Source organism: Oryx dammah, unplaced genomic scaffold (genome assembly GCF_014754425.2).
Source record: "Oryx dammah isolate SB20612 unplaced genomic scaffold, SCBI_Odam_1.1 HiC_scaffold_28, whole genome shotgun sequence".
NCBI lineage: Eukaryota > Metazoa > Chordata > Mammalia > Artiodactyla > Bovidae > Oryx > Oryx dammah.
This window is the reverse complement of record NW_024070212.1, coordinates 14,582,216-14,601,637: the sequence shown is the minus strand read 5'-3', so window position 1 is coordinate 14,601,637 and position 19,422 is coordinate 14,582,216. Positions and strand designations below refer to the sequence as shown.

At 36.6% G+C, this 19,422-nt stretch overlaps 1 protein-coding gene across 6 annotated transcripts in view; it reads right to left on the bottom strand.

Moving 5' to 3' along the window:
- ASH1L (ASH1 like histone lysine methyltransferase) overlaps positions 1-19,422 on the bottom strand; it is a 208,062-nt gene that overhangs the window by 141,928 nt on the left and 46,712 nt on the right. For 4 of the 6 annotated variants that reach the window (XM_040230325.1, XM_040230324.1, XM_040230328.1 and 1 more), the window contains one exon: positions 2,080-6,643. The exons of 1 other annotated variant lie outside the window; for it this stretch is intronic. In XM_040230325.1, the coding sequence (XP_040086259.1) occupies positions 2,080-6,643 (4,564 nt within the window). Of the gene's footprint in view, positions 1-2,079; positions 6,644-19,422 lie in introns of those variants that run through there. One more of the 6 variants, XM_040230330.1, reaches the window with a different exon arrangement.

Below are 19,422 nucleotides of genomic sequence, written 5' to 3'. Positions count from 1 at the left end.
CTTGTCAAAATTTTTATGACATTGAATTTGTAGCTTTTATTGTTTATTACCCATCTCCTCCAATATTAAGTTCAATGAGAACAATGAACCTGTGTGCCCTATTCTCTATTACACTTCAAGAGTCCACAAAGTAAAATGTCTGGCAGACAGCAGATATTCATTTTTATAAAAAAATATGTTGAATGAACCTAGAGTTTATGATTTTTTTCCTCTTTATTACATTATTAAAAACTAAAGAACACTCAGCCTCTCTATCAAGATAGCTTCTATTGTTCAAAAGTTCACAAATAATTAAAATCAGGAACAAAAACTCTTTTCTTTGAGGGGTTTATCATTTCCTCTAATGCACAAGCTTTTAATCTTTTGGAAGAATAATACTAATTAACATCCGTGTGTTTACTTGGAGAAGGCGATGGCACCCCGCTCCAGTACTCTTGCCTAGAAAATTCCATGGACGGAGCAGCCTGGTGGGCTGCAGTCCATGGGGTCGTGAAGAGTTGGACACAACTCAGCGACTTCACTTTCACTTCGCACTTTCATGCACTGGAGAAGGAAATGGCAACCCACTCCAGTGTTCTTGCCTGGAGAATCCCAGGGACGGGGGAGCCTGGTGGGCTGCCGTCTATGGGGTTGCACAGAGTCGGACACGACTGAAGCGACTCAGCAGCAGCAGTAGCAGCAGCAGTGTGTTTACTATGTGCAAATCATTTAAATAAACACTATAATCACACTTACTGCTTCTAATAATAACCCTACTAATTCCATTTTATAGAAAAGATATTAAAGCTTAGAGAGATTACCTGGAGAATCTGATCAAATGCATGGATTTTTTTTCCTGAAAAATACACACAAGCATACATATACATAGGGCTTCCCTGGTGGCTCAGATGGTAAAGAATAGTCTGCAATGCAGGAGACCTGGGTTCAATCCCTGGGCTGGTAAGATCCCCTGGAGAAGGGAATGGCAACCCACTCCAGCATTCTTGCCTGGAGAATCCCATAGACAGAGGAGCCTGGCAGGTTGCAGCCCACGGGGTTGCGAAGAGTAAGACATGACTGAGCAACTAAGCACAGCACACACAGCAGCACATACACATAATTTTACTTACAACATCAGAGGTTTCATGAACTTTCTAGAGTTAATTTATCAGCTGGCAAATTTGAGATCTTTGATAAAGAACTCCTGACTTAGAGATATCTTATACATGAATAGGCAATGCTTCCTTTTTCTTGTTTTCTATATTCTTTTCAATTCTCAAGAAACTTTTTAGACATTACAAATATATTATCTAAATTTGCGTCATGTCATTTTACTCAACTAAAGCAGCTTTTATGAAGATACCTAAAGGTACTCTGAAAAATGAAGTCCTGCTAAATATTCAGCTATACAAACTTGATTATTTTGTTTTTGGCCACACTGCATGGCTTGTTAGTTCCCCAACCAGGGACTGAACCTGGGTCCACAGTGTGAAAGCATAGTCCTAACCACTGGATCCCAGGGAATGCCCGAAAATTCAGTTTTGAATGCTTAGATTTTTATTATGCGACGTACAGACTTAACAACATATTCTTCGTATAACACAGAAACACTTATAAATTGAATTATCATGTATTAAAAATCCTGCAAAGTTATTAACAGATAGCCATAACACTATAAATCAATTATACTTAAAAAAAAAAACACAAAAACCAAACAACAGTATATATATTAAAAATCCTGCAAAGCTGTTAACAGAGAGCCACAACATTGTAAAGCTGTATCTCCCTAAAGAAACTATAATGGCCTTTTTGCATAAGAAAGTAATTTTTCCTGATTTCCAGAAGTTGAGTATTATCTCTTGTTTTGATAATGATCTCTCTTCTCAAAACTAAAAATTAACTCAAAGACATGCCTTATCTTACTTCTCACATCTACTGAAAACAAAACAGTGGAAGATAACATTTCAAAATACATTTATAAAAACAAAATCAAAAAACATTAGAGCTATTCAAAGCTCATGTACATGTACCAAGGCAACCAGTAGGCAAAATGCACCATTTCTCTAACACAAACAACAGGCAACAAAATAAACCTCTTACCTGTTAAGGTCTGTACTGCCCTTTCACTGGAAGGCAGTGGTTCCTTTCTGTGAGGCCGATTTAGTGAAGTGTCCTGTGCAGAAAACAGTCCAGGGCTGTCAGTTAATTTCTTCCGGCCACTGGAGTTAGGGTTTGAAACTCTGCAGCTCCCTATTGCACTTGTGAAAAGGTTTGTGTGTTCATCACTGCTGGCTGGATCAGAGTTGGGGGTGAATCCTCCAAGGGATAAACTCGGAGAACTTTCTGAACAGTCAATCTGTAAAGGTGTCTGCAATCCCAAGGCCAATGGACTAGATTCTGAAGGCTCTCGGTGGACCCACTGTTCTTCTCTGTTTATTAAACTTTTTGAAGGAGAGAGATGAGGGCAGGACATATGACACCGGTGCTTTTCCTTATGTTTATATCGCTCTCCAACAGTGTCCTTTCCAAATCGATAGCGCTTCAAAGATTCTAGGACGGATCTGGAAGAGCCAGCGTCCATGGAAACCTGTGGCTGCTCAGAAGAACGATGTTCTCTGTGTTTGTGCCGGTGCCTGTGTTTGTGCTCAACCATCCAACCATAGGCCATCTCAGGAGGGACGCTAGGGTAAGTACTCATGGAAAGGAGGGGAGTCCTGCTCGTTGTAAGAAAGGCCTCCTGTCGAAGTAACTTATGCTTTTTCTTATGGTATTTGGTGGGATTGAGAAGTAAATGACCAGCATGCATATAGGAAGGAGGTGGAAGTGGAGTGGTGAAAGAAGGAGACGGAGGAGGTGGATAAAGAGTGGGGGGATACCTTCCATAGTAACCTAATCCTATGGGAGCAGCTGTAAGGGGTGAGGGAGAGTAAGGCATGCCGTAAGAAGGATAGAATCCAGTACTAGAGAGAGGAAAACTAAGGCTGTGCATAAAAGGCATTTCAGCCATTGCCTCCCTCATCTTAGGGGGTCTCCCTCTCTTCTTTTTTAAGTCAGGTTTTCGAATGTAGTGCAAAGGGTCTAAGGGGAAAGAAGGATGTGTATAGAAACTATTAAAGTTGATCCGAAAAATAGTTGGAAGAAGGTCTCGGGGAATAAAATGATGACTTCGATGAGTGATTCGAATTTCACTTAGGCGACTTATTAATTCCTCCAGATCTGCAATGAAGTCTGGATCCTGTCTATTTCGGAGTTGGGGGTATTTCTTTTTCCGTTTTCGTTTTTGCCTTTTCATCTTGTCATAGCTGAGGTAATCATGATTCCTGCGCTTACATTTATGTTTATGTTTTTCTTTAAGACTGCTTAGGACTGTAGAGGTTTCAGGGGGAATCAGAGAAACATGCTCAAAAGAATGCCTCCTCTTTTTTTGCCCACAAAATTTCTCTGCCCGGTCTGATGTGCTGTTATTATCTGTTCCAATTCCACTATCACTGGGAATGGTCTCATCACTATGAGACTCACTAATAGGTGAAGGAGTAGCTTCTTTCAGAGATGTGAGTTCACTCAAGTGTGAAGGAGAATTTGGCAACAAAGTAGGAGGAGATAATCGCCTCCTCCCCTTTGAGGCCTTCTTCATTGCAAGAGTCTGAATCATACTGCCCTGTCTGGAGTGTAAATGCAAATATGGCACTGAACTGGGTTCAACAAAGCCTGCATCACTACTTACAGGGCTCTGACCTCCACTAGTCCCAGAAGACTGAGAGCAAATAGGTGATGGAAGAATCTCAGAACTACTAGCAGATGAAGGCAGCAAAGGGGGAAGAATCTGTCCTAATGCCGATCCAGCTGCCTGCTGAGCTGTTTGTTCAAGAACAGCAAGGCTGGTAGGGCTACCAGAAAGAATGCCATTTAAGACAGTTTTTGGTTTTCGACCTCTCCTCTTTCCTATGTAAATGGTTCCTTTCTTGCTGACATTTATCTGTTGGCCCAATTTAGAGCCAAACGTAGCGGCAAGACTTGACACTGTATTATGGAGTTTGGATTGCACTTTCCCTTTATTACTTGATTCTACAGAGCTTGAAAGAATTTGATTCAACAGTTTCTTTCTCTTTAAAGTCTTCATTTTATTTATTTTGCGGATAATTGTTTTCATTAATTGTCCATTGTTTCTCTTGGTTATTTTTTTATCTGGTTCCATCTCAAGGTCACTCATACTACAGACAGATGGCCTGTGACTGTCATCTAGATCATCTGGATCTTGAAGTTGATCCTCACTCTCAAAGAAATCACTGCTACTTCTATGGTTATCACTTTCAGATTCAAGTTTGCTTGGACTTTCAGTGGCAACAAATGGAGCCACCGATAGTACAGGTGGCTTCATCTTGACTGGTGACCTCATTTGCCTCTTGGGTCTGCCTCTCTTTTTTGGAAAAGGAGACACAGACAGACTTTGTTTGAAAGATGGAATTTCAATTTCTGGTTGTAAAATTGGGGGTTCTTGTTCTTCCTTAGACTGCAAAGAAAAGACTTTGGAAGCAGGAATTTTTAAAGTCCTTTTAGGTGGGCCCTCCAGTTGAGGCATCTCCTTAGACTTAGGTCTTCCTCTTTTGGGCTTATAAATATCAGACAAAAGGTCACTAGAGACACACATACTGGAGGATAGTTTGTGAGTAGCAAAAGACTTATGAGATGGTTTTTCACTATCAGTTAAGAGAGCAAGAGAAGGAGTTGTAGATTTGCTCAACTTTGGCAATCGGCGTTTAAGGAAGTCATGATCTACAAATGAAGATGGTCCAATGTTTTTCATAAACTTTGCTGGCTCGGAATTACTATTTGATAGTGAACTACATGTAACGTTTTTAAAAAGCTCTGATCTTTCTAATTCTAGCCCTTTTGGAGACCGGCATGTGCTTCTTGCCACCACTTTAGTCCACCGAGGTTTTCTTCCTTTCCTTTTTTTTAAGGGTTTGGACTGCAAAGTAGTGCTTAGGCTTTCAGCAACTTGGCAGTGTTTGTCAGATGCAGATACTGCACCAAGTTTTAGGAAGGGCTTGTTACTAAATAAACTAGTGAAGTTAACAACTGAAGGGGTAATTGTATGAATACTGGATTCAGAAGTCAAACTTGGCTTTTTTCCCAGAGAAGAGTTTATTCTTGAAATATCTATATGTGTAGTTTTAGAATCATTTAGCTCTTTATCAATCCCTTTACATTCAATATTCATGCTATGACCCATAGACCTATGACCAATGTTCAAATGTGTACTTTCAGAAGTAAATTGGTTCTTTCCAACAGATTCAGAAATTTCTTCCATTAGCTCTGTGGTAGGACTTAAAAGTAACGGATTAGGAGTCATCTGTGAAGAAGTTTCAGGGGGACTTCTGGTTAAAGGATTAACAGATACAGTAGGTGATGGGGAAGGGAGATTGCTTTCTCCTACTGCGCTAAAAGGGGATTTTGCTGTAGATGCATCAGAAGCAACTCCCATTTGAAAGTCTGGAGAAGTGCAATATACAGGAGGTTGCTTTTCATGCTTTGAGGTTTCATAAGACCCCCTTTCACTGGATGAGAAACTGTCTTGCTGAATACATGTTCCTTCATTAAACATTTCTTTCTCCAAATTAATGATTTCCTTTCGAACTGAGAACTTTTCCAATATGCTTTCTTTACTCTGCCGTGTGACATTCTTCTCAAAAGTTTTGCTGGTGGCACTGTCTTTCAGGGATTCAGAAAGTCCCTGACTTTCATGACTAATGATGCTTGTACTACAAGGAGCCTTAAGTGGTTCCTGAGTGGGGAGCAGTGCTTCCGCTTTAAGGTTTATGGCATCTTTGTTGACCAATCCTGTCATAGAACAACTCACTAGTTTCTTTCCAATGTCCTTATTAACTAATCCCATTGTTGAATTTGCTACAATCTTCTTTGCACAGTCCTTGGCTACCAGGCCAACAGTTGAACCCAATTTCTTTCCCAAGTCTTTATTAACTAGTCCAACCACAGTGCCAAGTCCTAGTTTCTTCCCAGGTTCCTTATTCACTAAACCTGGAACAATACCAATTCCTAGCTTCTTTCCTGTATCTTTGCTCAGCAGTCCTACTGTAGTGATAGCCCCTGGCTTTTTGCCTAAGTCTTTATTAATGAATACCGCTGTAGTGCCAGTTCCTAGTTTTTTCACGGAGTCCTTATTGACCAATCCTACTGTTGCATTAAACACTGGCTTTTTCCCAGGATCTTTAGTTACCAACCCAACCGCTGTGCTGATAGTTGGTTTTTTTATTAAGTCTTTATGTATTATTCCAGCTACAGAGCCAACACCTGCTTTCCTGATCAAATCCTTGCTAACCAATCCTGCAGTAGTGCCAGTTCCTAACTTCTTCGGTTTTGTCTTGGAAGACTTGGAGGGAGGACAAGTTGCAATGAGCTGTGCCAACTTTTCCGTTACGCTTGTTCCTCCATTAAGTAATGCCCTGTCCTTTAAATCAGGATCCCGGCTACCAACAAGAGTAGATGATGCTGCATTAATGTAATCTGTCATTTCTGAGTGTACTGGAGAAAGCTTCTTAGACAAAGGATTGTTTTCTCCCTGTGAATGAAGATGGATGGTTTCTTCAGACTGGCATTCAATGGCTGCAACATCACCTGATTTCTTGTACAACTTTGAAGGATCCTAAAATTTGAATAAGAAAAGGGTTTCAGAGAGAGTAAACCTTATATACCATTTTAGTTTAGCATTACAATAGAACTAGATGATCACATATCAGATATAAGATAGGCGGTAGTGCTTTAAAAAAAAAAACCTACTTAACTAATGTTACACTAATGTCACAGTAGGTTAGTTCCTCTACTACTATATCAGAGGCTATCAAGATGCAGTCTTTCTTGACTTTCAACCACATGAATGAACATATATACTACCAGAAATATCCCTGATAATTTTTTACATTATTTTAAAAAGGCAAATTCACAGTCTACTTTCACCTAACTTTAGATGGACTAAATATACATTACCATATTAATTACTGTTTTTGAAAAGATAAATATTGTTAGCTACAATATCCCATGGTCTTCATTCAAAACAATGGTTCACTGCTTATCCCTTTAATTGATTTAAATTATTTCAAAGCAATACAGGTCAATCTCTGACTTAACTTTCACTCCTTTAACACATTCTTTATTATAATCCTGAACGAACAGTCAAGTTTTCTCTTCATGTGAGAAGAAAAGACAATATATTCATATTTTCTTTAGAATGTGTTTTTATATAAAATCTTAAGAGTTGGAAGAACTTTTAAGTCATAATATAAATTGCTATAAAAGTCATGAATCCTCACTATATACTTTACAAATGAATTTATCATTTCACACAACAGTATGCTTTACTTTTGGATGACAAAGATTATTTTCTTCATGTTTCAGCAAAGATTTTTTTAGAATTGAGGTATAACTGACAAATGAAAGACTTGAACAAAGGTAAAGACATACTGTGAGTGTGGATAGGAAGACACAAAGATGACAATTTTCCCTAAGTAAATTTATAGATTTAATATGATCCTCATAGAAACACCAACAAGAGTCTCTCAGGAATAAGAAAAGTTACTAACATTCATTAGGAAAAATATATAAGCAAGAATACTAGCAAAATCTAAAAAGAACGGGATAACTGTATCAAATGTTAACTTTTAAAGCCTCTATCACAAAAATAGTATAGTGCACAAAAAGACAAAAGATCCAATGGACCAGGATAGAAAATTAAAAACCAAATCCATGCATAATGGAAAAGTGCTGTATATAAAATGGTATAATCCCTATAAAATAGAAATTGGCAATAGCTAGAAAAGTACCACAGATGCATTAATTCCTCTGCCCACTTTTAGGTCAGAAGACACACTGGCAAAAATCTAATGTTTGCAAAAGGCTAAACATGTAACACTATTTTAATAGCAAAATCTGAAAATAAATCTAAATAATTATCTACAGGGGACTGGCTAAATAAATCAAAATATATTATACAATGGAGTGTCAAACAACTGGGGAAAAAAAAGGAAATATCAATACACTGCTATGGAATGATCTAGAATATGTATTATTAAAGGGAAAAACAACAATTTCAACAGTTGTTATAGCAATACCTTCATATAAGACAGGGATAAATGAATATGGCTATATTAATATGTGCATATCTGGTTAAAAATGGAAGAATAAACTAAAATGTAATGAAAATAGTAATCTATGAGGGAAGAAACAAAATATGACCAATATTTGACTGACTCAGAATTAAGAGAACTATCTCTTGTTTTGGACTGGACTTTCATAATTTTGCCCAAAAGGAAACGGGCTTTGTTGACAGTCTCATATACAACTGAATTATATTAAACTTGTAATTAAAGAAGCACATTTTATTTCCATCTTATTAAAAAAACAATATTCCCATTTTGTACTTTTACAGTTACTTTTCAAAACTTAAAAATTAAAGGCTTAAAAAAAGTATTTAAAAATATATTTATATCTGAAAATGTTAAAACTTACCTTTAAAAATCTGTTATGAACAAACTATGACTATGTACCATAGCATAGATAATGTTCACAAACAAAACTGAAAGGATACAGAATAAGAATAAAACTATGTACTGTATAACTCTATTTATACTGAATATTAAGTTCACAAAGAGGTACAACTAATTATGATAATGAAAGTCAGGAAAATGATTACCCTTCCTGTGGGGTAGTAATGAGAAAGAAGCATAAGATCTTAGTGGGTGCTGGTAAAGTTTTATTTGTTAAACTGAATATTGGTTACAAGGGGTGGCTGAATTTGTGAAAATTCACTGAGTTGTTACACTTATATTTATGTTACACTTCAACAAGATATTTAAAAAATTCTGTCTAAAAGAAAAGTAAAAAAATCTGGTTCCCGTAAACTGCTAAAAGACTATATTGAAATCTGGTTTTTCACCTTTGTCAAGAAAAAATGTCTCAGATTAATTAAAATCATCCTAAACTAGTTAGTATTCCACAGTAACTATTAGTAAATGGTCTATGACTAAAGAAGAGAAAAATAAAAATAAAACAGAAAACACAGATAATTTGGTTTCAAAGAGTTTTTTCTTCCAAATACTGACAACTGAATAAACTGAGTGAAAGAGAATAATATGTTGAAAACTACATTTGGTACTGGTGGTACTACTCTCTTAAAATGACAACTAAGGATAAGAGGTATCAATTTTAAGAGTATATTATTTTCCAATGAAAAGGATACTATATCAAAACATCATTTCCAGCATATAATTTTTTTCAACTTGAAAACAAAGACAAAAGTATTCTCACTAGAAAAGAGAAGGTATAAATACTATCATCCATAGATAAACAGTTTTACATTTTAGATACTTCATGATATACTAAAATAAACACATGTACATTCTTTCTTAAAAATGGGGCCAAAAATGATTGTGGTTTCATATCCTACTGGAATAATACAAGGAAGATGCCTTTTTATGCAAATAAATCAAGGGTCGGTCTATCAATTTAATGGTTTCATAATAGCTCAAAATTAATAAAATCAAACTCACACTGGCTGCTTTTAAAACAATTTTTGGCTATTTATTTTTTAATTTAAATTCTTCTCCTAACACTTTTTTCCCCTAAAAAAGATTTATTTACTTATGACTGCACTGGGTCTTCGTTGCTTCATGTGGGCACTCTCTAGTTGCAGCAAGCGGGGCCTACTCTTTACTGCAGTGCACAGGCTTCTCACTGAGGTAAGTTCTCTCGCTGTGGAGCACAGGCTCTAGGAGCTCAGGCTCAGCAGTTGTGGCTCGCAGGCTATACACTGGCTCAATAGTTGTGGCACAAGGGCTTAGCTGCTCCATAGCATGGGGGAATCTTTCCAGATGAGGGAAAGAACCTTTGTCTGCTGCATCGGCAAGCAGATTCTCAACCAGTAGACCACCAGGAAAGTCCCTTGCCTATTTGTTATTGTAAGTAATATGATGATGAACATCTATTCATCCAATTATTTCCTTCAGATTAACTTCTAAAACTGGAACTGCTTGGTCGAAGGGCGTATCTGTTGTTGGTGTTCAGTTGCTCAGTTGTCTCCGACTCTTTGCAACCCCATGGACTGCAGCACACCAGGCTTCCCTGTCCTTCACCATCTACCGGAGCTTGCTCAAACTCATGTCCATTGAGCTGGTGATGTCATCCAACCATTTTGACCTGTGTTGTCCCCTTCTCCTCCTGCCTTCAATCTTTCCCAGCATCAGGGTCTATTCTAATGAGTCCGTTCTCCACATCAGGTGGCCAAAGTATTGGGAACTTCAGCTTCAGCATCAGTCCCTCCAATGAATATTCAGGACTGATTTCCTTTAGAATGGACTGTTTGGATCTCCTTGCAGTCCAAAGGACTCTCAAGAGTCTTCTCCAACACCACAGTTCAAGAGCATCAATTCTTTGGTGCTCAGCCTTCTTTATGGTCCATCTCTCACATCCACACAAGACTACTGGAAAAACCATAGCTTTGACTAGACGGACCTTTGTTGGCAAAGTAATGTCTCTGCTTTTTAATATGCTGTCTAGGTTTGTCATAGCAAAAGATATATACAATTAATAATTATACAAATAGGACAGCTCTGTATCAAGATTTTTTTAATGGAAAAAACTTCATTATAAAAATTCAGAGTATTATAAACACTGTATCTGTAACCCAGGATAATATCTTATGACTTAGGATATTCTTTATGGCAGAAGCAGTAACAACTGACAACCTTGCTTCTGACAATTTTGAAATTAAACATCAGACTAACAGTATTCATGTCAATCTTAATGTTCCCAAACCTTGACAACTGGGTGATTTGGTTATATCTATCTCCAGAAAACAATATTCTCTCATTTACTGTTCCAATAAACTCACTGAGTTTTCATTTCAAATGTCATTACAGTAATTACTATTTGGTTCATTTCAAATCCACTTCTTATTGTCCTGTTTTTATCAAATTGTTATCTTTTTGCCCAAAAACCATTTCAAAATCTTTCAGATGGTTTCAGTATTTCCACCTCTTTGGTTGTGAGATCTATACTCATCTATTGACTTGTTCCTTTTTTTTTTTTTCTACTTTTGGTTTGTATTTTTATATGGCTTGTAGTATTTTCACATTAAGCTATGTGAGTTTTCTTTTTGTGAAATGTCAATGTGCTAAATGTAAAGAAAATATTTTTTACTCCCATTATCAGTGTTTAAGGTTTCACAACCTGTTTAAGATACACTTTTGAGGCATTTCTATTTACATTTCACTTACTGCCTGGTATTCTGAACAAGACATTTTTTGGTATGTGATTTTGCAGTCCTTGTATATTTTTTCAGCAGGGTAATAGCTGTTGAAGGCCTTGACCTATGTCATTTTTCTAAATTGTGGAGTGTATAATTTCTTATTTAGAAGAGCTGGAGAAGAAAATGGTAACCCACTCCAGTATTCTTGCCTGGAGAATCCCATGGACAGAGGAGCCTGGTGGGCTGCAGTCCTTGGGGTCACAGAGAGTTGGATATGACTGAGCAACTAAGCATAGCACACTTAGAAGAGCCTTTAATATTCTTGAAATAGTAGTTTCTCTGATGTTGCACATTTCTCTCTCAGTTTACTGGCTGTCTTTCTACTTCCTATTATTTTTCTGAAAAAGAAGTTCAATGCATTCAAAAACATATGAAAAACTGTACTACCACACAATCTGTCATTTGATCCAAACAACAGCCATATGATGTGGTTAATGTAATTATCCTCATTAAATTTATTTACTTTTAAACAAGGGAATATAGTTTAGAAACTAGGTCACCTGACCAAAGTCACTTAATCATTAAGTGATTAAAATATCCTTTAAACATAGTCTGATTTCAGAGCTCAAGCTCTTGATCACTGTACTGGATAAAATAGTCTCTTTAGCTTTACAGTTTGCTTTTCATAGCATAACTGAAATGATCACATCCTCCTATTGATGACAATCTTCACCACATTTTCAATGAATGTTTTTATGGTCTCATTCTTATTTTTAAATTACTTATCTATTTTGGATTTTTAAAACATAATCTACGGTAGGGAAACAACTTTTACATGAAAAGGTTTTGTCTAATGTTCTAACAGTTTTTCCATTTCTCATTTCATATTCACTGGCTTAAAATACATTTATCACATATTTTTATTTATAGTTAGGTCTAAGCTCTCCATTTTGCTTCTTTTACATTTATGTTCTGGAGAAGGAAATGGCAACCCACTCCAGTACTCTTACCTGGAAAATCCCATGGACAGAGGAGCCTGGTAGGCTATAGCCCATGGGGTCGCAAAGAGTCAGACACGACTGAGTGACTTCACTTTCACATTTATGTTTATTCCTGAGCCATTAATACAATAATATGTTGACACTATAACTTTACAATATGTTTTAATACTTAAAAAAAAATTTGACTTTTTGTAATCCTATAGGAATTCCTTGGTTATTTATAACATTGAGATATAATACACATAACGTAAAACTTACCCTTTCTGAGCACAAATGCAAGTTTTTGGTATATTCACAGAATTGTACAGCCATAACCATTATTTTCTAGAACATTTTCATAAGTCTTCCTGGTTATTTCTGCATATGTATACTTCTAGATGACCTTGAAGTTCATATAAAATATTGAAAAATTCCAAGTGGCATTAATTTTATATATTAAAATAGGAAAAAAGATATCTCAACATTAACTTTGGCTCCACAATAACTAAAGTAAATTTATCTATTTAGTCAAGCTTATTGGTGTTACTAGATATCGATAATTTTATTCATACAGCTCCTAAACACTTGCTGTGAAGTTTATTTCTGAATATTTTATAAACAATGTTATTTCTATGAATAAATTTTTTGTTACATTTTTTAACTCTAAACTGATGGTATTCAAAAACACTACTGATTTTATCTACTTTATAATCTTGAACTCTTGCTTTATCAGTAATTCATTTTTTCAACAAATAGTTTTAAAGTACCTTCTGTTTAAATGCTAGGAATAACAGCAACGAAAAAATATTTCCCTTCAACACAGAAATTTCATTATAATGCATGAGAATGGCAAGAGGCAATAAAAAGGTAAAACATTGAGAATAAAAGATAGTGAAATGTGCTATGGAGAAAATCAGAGAATAAAAGAAGACAAAAGACTAAGGTTGGAAAGAATCTGCGATATTAAACCAGTTGTTCCATGTAAGGTCTGAACTGTTGCTTCCTGACCTGCATATGGGTTTCACAGGAGACAGAATAAGGTGGTCTGGTATTCCTATGTCTTTTAAGAATTTTCCACAGTTTGTTGTGATCCACACTGTCAAAGGCTTTGGCATAGTCACTGAAGCAGAAGTAGATGCTTTTCTGGAATTCTCTTGCTTTTTCTATGATCTAACGGATGTTGGTAATATGATCTCTGGTTCCTCTGACTTTGCTAAATCCAGCCTATACATCTGGAAGTTCTTGGTTCATGTACCGTTGAAGCCTAGTTTGAAAGACTTTGAGCATTACCTTGCTAGCTAGCATGTGAAATGAGTTCAATTGTGCAGTAGTTTGAACATTCTTTGGCATTGCCCTTTTCTGGGGCCTGGAATGAAAACTGACCTTTTCTAGTTCTGTGGCCCCTGCTGAGTTTTTCCAAATTTGCTGGCATATTGAGTGCAGCACTTTAACAGCATCAGCTTTTAGGATTATTTTGAAATAGCTCAGCTAAAATTTCATCACTTCCACTAGCTTTGGTCAGAGTTGCTTCTTTGCCCACTTGACTTCGCACTCCAGGATGCCTGGCTCTAGTTGAGTGATCACACCATCATGGTTATCTGGATCATTAAGATCTTTTTTGTATAGTTCTTCTATGTATTCTTGCCACCTCTTCATAATATCTTCTGCTTCTGTTAGGTCCTTACCGTTTCTGTCCTTTATTATGGATCCTTGCGAGAAATGTTCCCTTGGTATTTCTAACTTTCTTGAAGAGATCTCCAGTCTTCCCCATTCTATTGTTTTCCTCTGTTTCTCGCCATTGATCACTCAGGAAGGCTAATCTCTCCTTGTTATTCTTTGAACTCTGCATTCAGATGAGTATATCTTTCCTCTTCTCCTTTGCCTTTTGCTTCTCTTCTTTTCTCAGCTATTTGTAAGGCCTCCTCAGACAACCACTTTGCCTTTTTGCATTTCTTTTTCTTGGGGCTGGTTTTGATCACAGCCTCCTGTACAGTGTTACAAACCTCCCTCCATAATTCTTCAGGCACTCTATCAGACCTAATCCTTTGAATCTATTTGTCACTTCCACTGTATAATTGTTAAGGGATTTGATTTATGTCATACCTGAATGGACTAGCGGTTTTCCCTACTTTCTTCAATTTAAGTCTGAATTTTGTAATATGGAGTTCATGATCTGAGCCACAGTCAGCTCCCGGCCTTGAGAATCTTTAGGATTAATTTTATACTCACATTCTTCCCCTTTTTATGCTCTGAAATGTTTAACTTAATTTGAAACTATCTTTTCCTAAAGATTTTATAGAATTAAACCAAAGTCATCTAAGACCAGCATTTTTTAACAAGGGTAGTAGCCTTTTGAGGGTCTTCTCTATTATATTTATGGTGATTGGTTAGTTAAAATGTTCTGATTTCTGAACTCAGATATCTTTTTTTCCAAAGATCACTTTTCCTTTTCACACTTACTTGCATATATAATTAAGCAGATATATTTTTTACAGTTTTAACTTCTACTGTATCTGGAATTATTAGGACTTTTACCACTACATGTTTTATATATTGTTTTCCCTTATTTTTCTTTATTTCTGGGTTAGACTTACTTAGTATGTTTAATTTCCCCCCAAAAGAACCACCATTTGGACAGTTACTGCCTTCATCTACTAGTTCACTTATGCCTTCAGGTTTCTCAAACAGTCTTCTTTTCTTAGGATGATTCTGTTCTTTGGGTAACTACAGAGTGGGATGATTTATTCCATTTATTTTTATCATTTTCTTTCAATATTTAAAGGTATTGCTCCTTTAACTACAGCTTTCCGTGAAAATTAAAAGTTATTTTGTTGGACTTCCCTGGTGGCTCAGTGGTAAAGAGTCTGCCTGACACAAGCAGGAGGGGTTTGATCCCTGCTCCAGGAAGATTCCACCCGCCACGAAGCAACTAAGCCCATGTGCCACAACTACTGAGCCTGTGCTCTAGAGCCAAGGAGCCGAAGCCACCAAAGCCCAGGCGCCCTAAAGCCTATGCTCTGCAACAAGAGAAGCCACCGCAACGAGGAGCCTGCACACTACAACTGAAGAGCCCCCACTTGCCCCAAGGAGAGAAAAGCCTGTGTAGCACAGCCAAAAACACATAAATAAAATATAAATAAAAACATAAAATAAATAAAAAATTTAAGAAAGTTATTTTGTTAATTTTCTTGAAATTCTGAGATCTAGTAAGTTCAAGACCATAAAATTTTTCACTATCTGGTTTTACTAGTTTTTCTGCATTGTCATTAGAAGATATTATTCTTTACTTCTTGTGGTAGTTTACCACATGTTCAATTTTTGGGAGTGTCCATCTGTTATAGACTGAATTGTATAACCCTGAATTCAAATGTCACAGTCCTGAGGCTCATGTGACTGAACTTAAGAGATAGGGCCTTTAAGGAGGACTTTACTTAAGGTTAAATGAGGTCATAAAGTTGGGGCTCTAATCCAATCAAAATGATACCCTTTTACAAGCAAGAGAGCCCAGATATCTCTTTCATTGCACTTGGCCAGCGGTCCCCAACCATTCTGGCACCAGGGACCAATTTTAAGGAAGACAGTTTTTCCATGGACCAGGAGTTGGGGGCGGGAGGGATGACTTCTGGATGATTCAAACGCATTCCATTTTTTGTGCGCTTTATCTCGAATCTAATGCTGCCAACGAGACAGGAGGTAACAGGTCTGTGGCCTAGAGGTTGCAGACACCTGCACTTGGCCACAGGAGGACACAGTGAAGCCAGGAAAAAAGCCTTCATCAGAAACTAACTAACAGTAAATGATAAAATAAATTCATGATTTTAAACTACTTGGCCTGTGATATTTTGTTATGACAACCTTGATAGACTAATAGCACACCATCATATATTGTTACTTAAAAAAAACTCTTTATAGGAGTACAGCTGATTTACAATGCTGTGTTAGTTTCTATAAAGTGAATTAGTTATACCGTATTTTTTACTCTGACCTTTCATAGACTGACATTTTGTTTAAACGGCACATAATGTGCTTATTTTTCTGTTCCATTAAAAAGTCTGAGACATGTATACTTGTGCTCCAGAGAAATATAAAAGAGTAACTTATAGTATACTTAGCCCTCAATATTTGCTGACATTATTAGCAGTGGTTAAATCAGCATTCTCTTCCCGTTGCTGCCTCATTATTCAATTAGACATATATATATAATTTTTTTACTACACCAGTTTTTTACAGTATCAGTTTTAACAACTGACACTGTCTGACTCCTGCTATATTAAACGAAGAGATCAGTATATACTTAAATGACTTTCATTTTCTCTCTCATTTCTACATTGTTTGTGCTTCCGTGGTGACTCAGCTGGTAAAGAATTTATCGCAATGTGGAAGACCTAGGTTCAATCCCTGGGTTGGGAAGATCCCCTGAAGGAGGGCATGGCAACCCACTGCAATATTCTTGCCTGGAGAATCTCCATGGACAGAAGAGCCTGGCAGACTACAGTCCATGGGGTCGCAAAGAGTTGGACACAACTGAGCAACTAAGCATATTACATTCCTTTATGGCTAAAAGACTGAAGGTTTCTTTCTAAAATTTCCTGAAGAATGAGGTTTTCAAAAATGTCTGTCATTATCATTTTGGTATAGATGAAACTGTCCAGTTTGAGGACATTATGGATTTTGTCCCACTGTTCTTTGGTTCTGGATTTTGATGTTTGAGAACATCTTGAATTTTATCCTTAGGAGGTAATTTGATCCTTTCACCTGGTTCACAAAGAGGTTCTTTGCTCTACTGATAAGTTTAAAATTTCTGCCTTCTTCTTTAAAGATATCAGTTACGCATATATTGTATTTCTTCTTTTTTTCATATATATCACACTCCCAACCTTTTGAATCTGGTTCATTTCCATTTTATTCTTCCTTTCTCACTGTTTTACATGTGATGCTTCTAATTTCACTTTTACACAACTGATATTTTTCTTCTATTTGTCTCCGTGGGTGCGTTTCTGTTTCCCAAGCTCGTATACTGTTGTTTCACCCTTCATCCTTTTCATGAGGTGACTGATGGTGGCTGTTTACTTGCTAAGTTGTGTCTGACTCTGCAACCCCATGAATCATAGCTGGAGTCCATCAGGCTCTTCTGTACATGGGATCTCCCAGGTAAGAATACTGGGTTACCATTTCCTTCTCTAGGGGATCTTTCCAACCCAGGGATCAAATCTGTGTCCCCCGCTTGGCAGGCGGATTCTTTACCATTGAGCCATTTCGGAAGCCCACAGTGGTATTTTCTCAATGTTATTTTCTGGTTTACTATTCTCTCCACAGCTGTGTCTAAATTAGATGCCTAAATTATTCACTGAGTTTTAAATGTCAATGAATGCATTTTTCATTAAGAAAATACAGTTTTTCATATCTAGAAAATATATGACATTGGCTTCTTTTTGAAAATCTGCCTGGTCATTTTTTAAAGGCTTATTCTTCTTTAAGTCTTTAATCATTTCAAATAAACTTACTTTATATTCTTTATCCAACAAATATATTATTTGAAGTTCCTGCAAAATTTAATCCTGCTGTTAGTTGTGTCTACCTCATGTTGCTTTGCATGATCAATAATTTTCTTGTTTTTTCATTTCCAATTCTGAGCCCTTCTTAAGAGCTGGGTCACTGAGGGTACAGACCTTGAAGAATTCCAGTCCGAACTTCCCACCTTGAAGGGGCTTAGAATAAACTGTAGGTAAACTTTTAGTTCTTCTCTATCTTGAGGTAATCTTTCTGGGAGAAAGGCATTAATAACAAGATATACATATAAAGAAAGACTCAGATGTAGTTTAAAAAATAAAAAAGTCCTCCAATATCTCAAAATAAAACACAAGCAAATATATGGAAAGACAATTCAAAGAGAACTGATTAGTAGAACAAGAAAAAAATGTTCAAAATCACTAGTAAAAGAAAGTATATGTGTTTTTTAAATCAGGGATTTCATATTTTGCCATTATTATGAGTGACTGCCAAGAAGTACAAGAGAATTAAGAAAAATAAATGAGACCTCTATAAATATATTCACAGAATCTAATTAAAGGGTAACCTACAAACAGAGAGACATGAAAAAAATTATAAAAATAATTTAAACTATCTCCTTTTAAAAGATATCATGGGGACTTCCCTGGTGTTCCAGGGGTTAAGACTTCACTCTTCCAGCACTGGAGGGGGCATGGGGCTGATCTTTGGTCCAGGAGCTAAGATCCCATATGCCACATGGTGTAGTCAATAAATAAATAAAAGATCATGAATTAATACTTAAATAATCATATAAGAGAATAATAAGAATTGCATTTATGTCATAATTCTAATCTTCCTAAAATTTTAGTACACTAAGCTAAACAACATTAAACATATTAATACTAGCCTTTAAGTGAAATATTTAACTCTTAGCAATCCTTGAATCTTTCAAGAAAATTCCTCTTTGGGAACTCTTGACATTGTGTGAAAATTAATTAAAGAAAAATATCTATTTAGCTCAAAATTTCATGAGAGAAACTCCAAAATAAATCACCTTTATTCATTATAATTCAACTTTAATCTGGACACAGTAAATAGTATAAAAAAGAAGAAAATGTTAGAGGAGAACAAAATATCTAAAACAAGGGTTATTCTCATGCCATTACAAAAAAAAAAAGTCTTACAATGTCTGTATGGGTATTTCACTGGTGGTCCAGTTGGCTAAGACTTTGTGTTCCCAATGCAGGGGCCTGAGTTCCATCACCGGTCAGGGAACTATCCCATATGCCTCAACTAGAAAAAAAATCCTGCATGGTGCAATTAAAGACCCTGCATGCTGCAGTGAAGAAGATCCAGTGCAGCCAATAAATATTTTTTTTAAACCTTAAAAAAAAATTGTCTTTATGGAGAAGATTCATGAGTCCTAATATTTGACTTCCCTGGTGGCTCAGATGGTAAACCGTCTGCCTACAATGTGGGAGACCCGGGTTCAATCCCTGGGTCAGGAAGATCCTCTGGAGGAGGAAATGGCAACCCACTCCAGTACTCTTGCCTGGAAAATCCCATGGATGGAGGAGCCAGGGGTAGCAGAGTCGGACACGACTGAGAGACTTCACTCACTCACTCATATGTGAATAAGCTTTCTGAAGTACTTCTACAAATTGCCAATAACCTCTAAGTTGATGACAAAAAAAACTTTGAGATTTGCTCAGT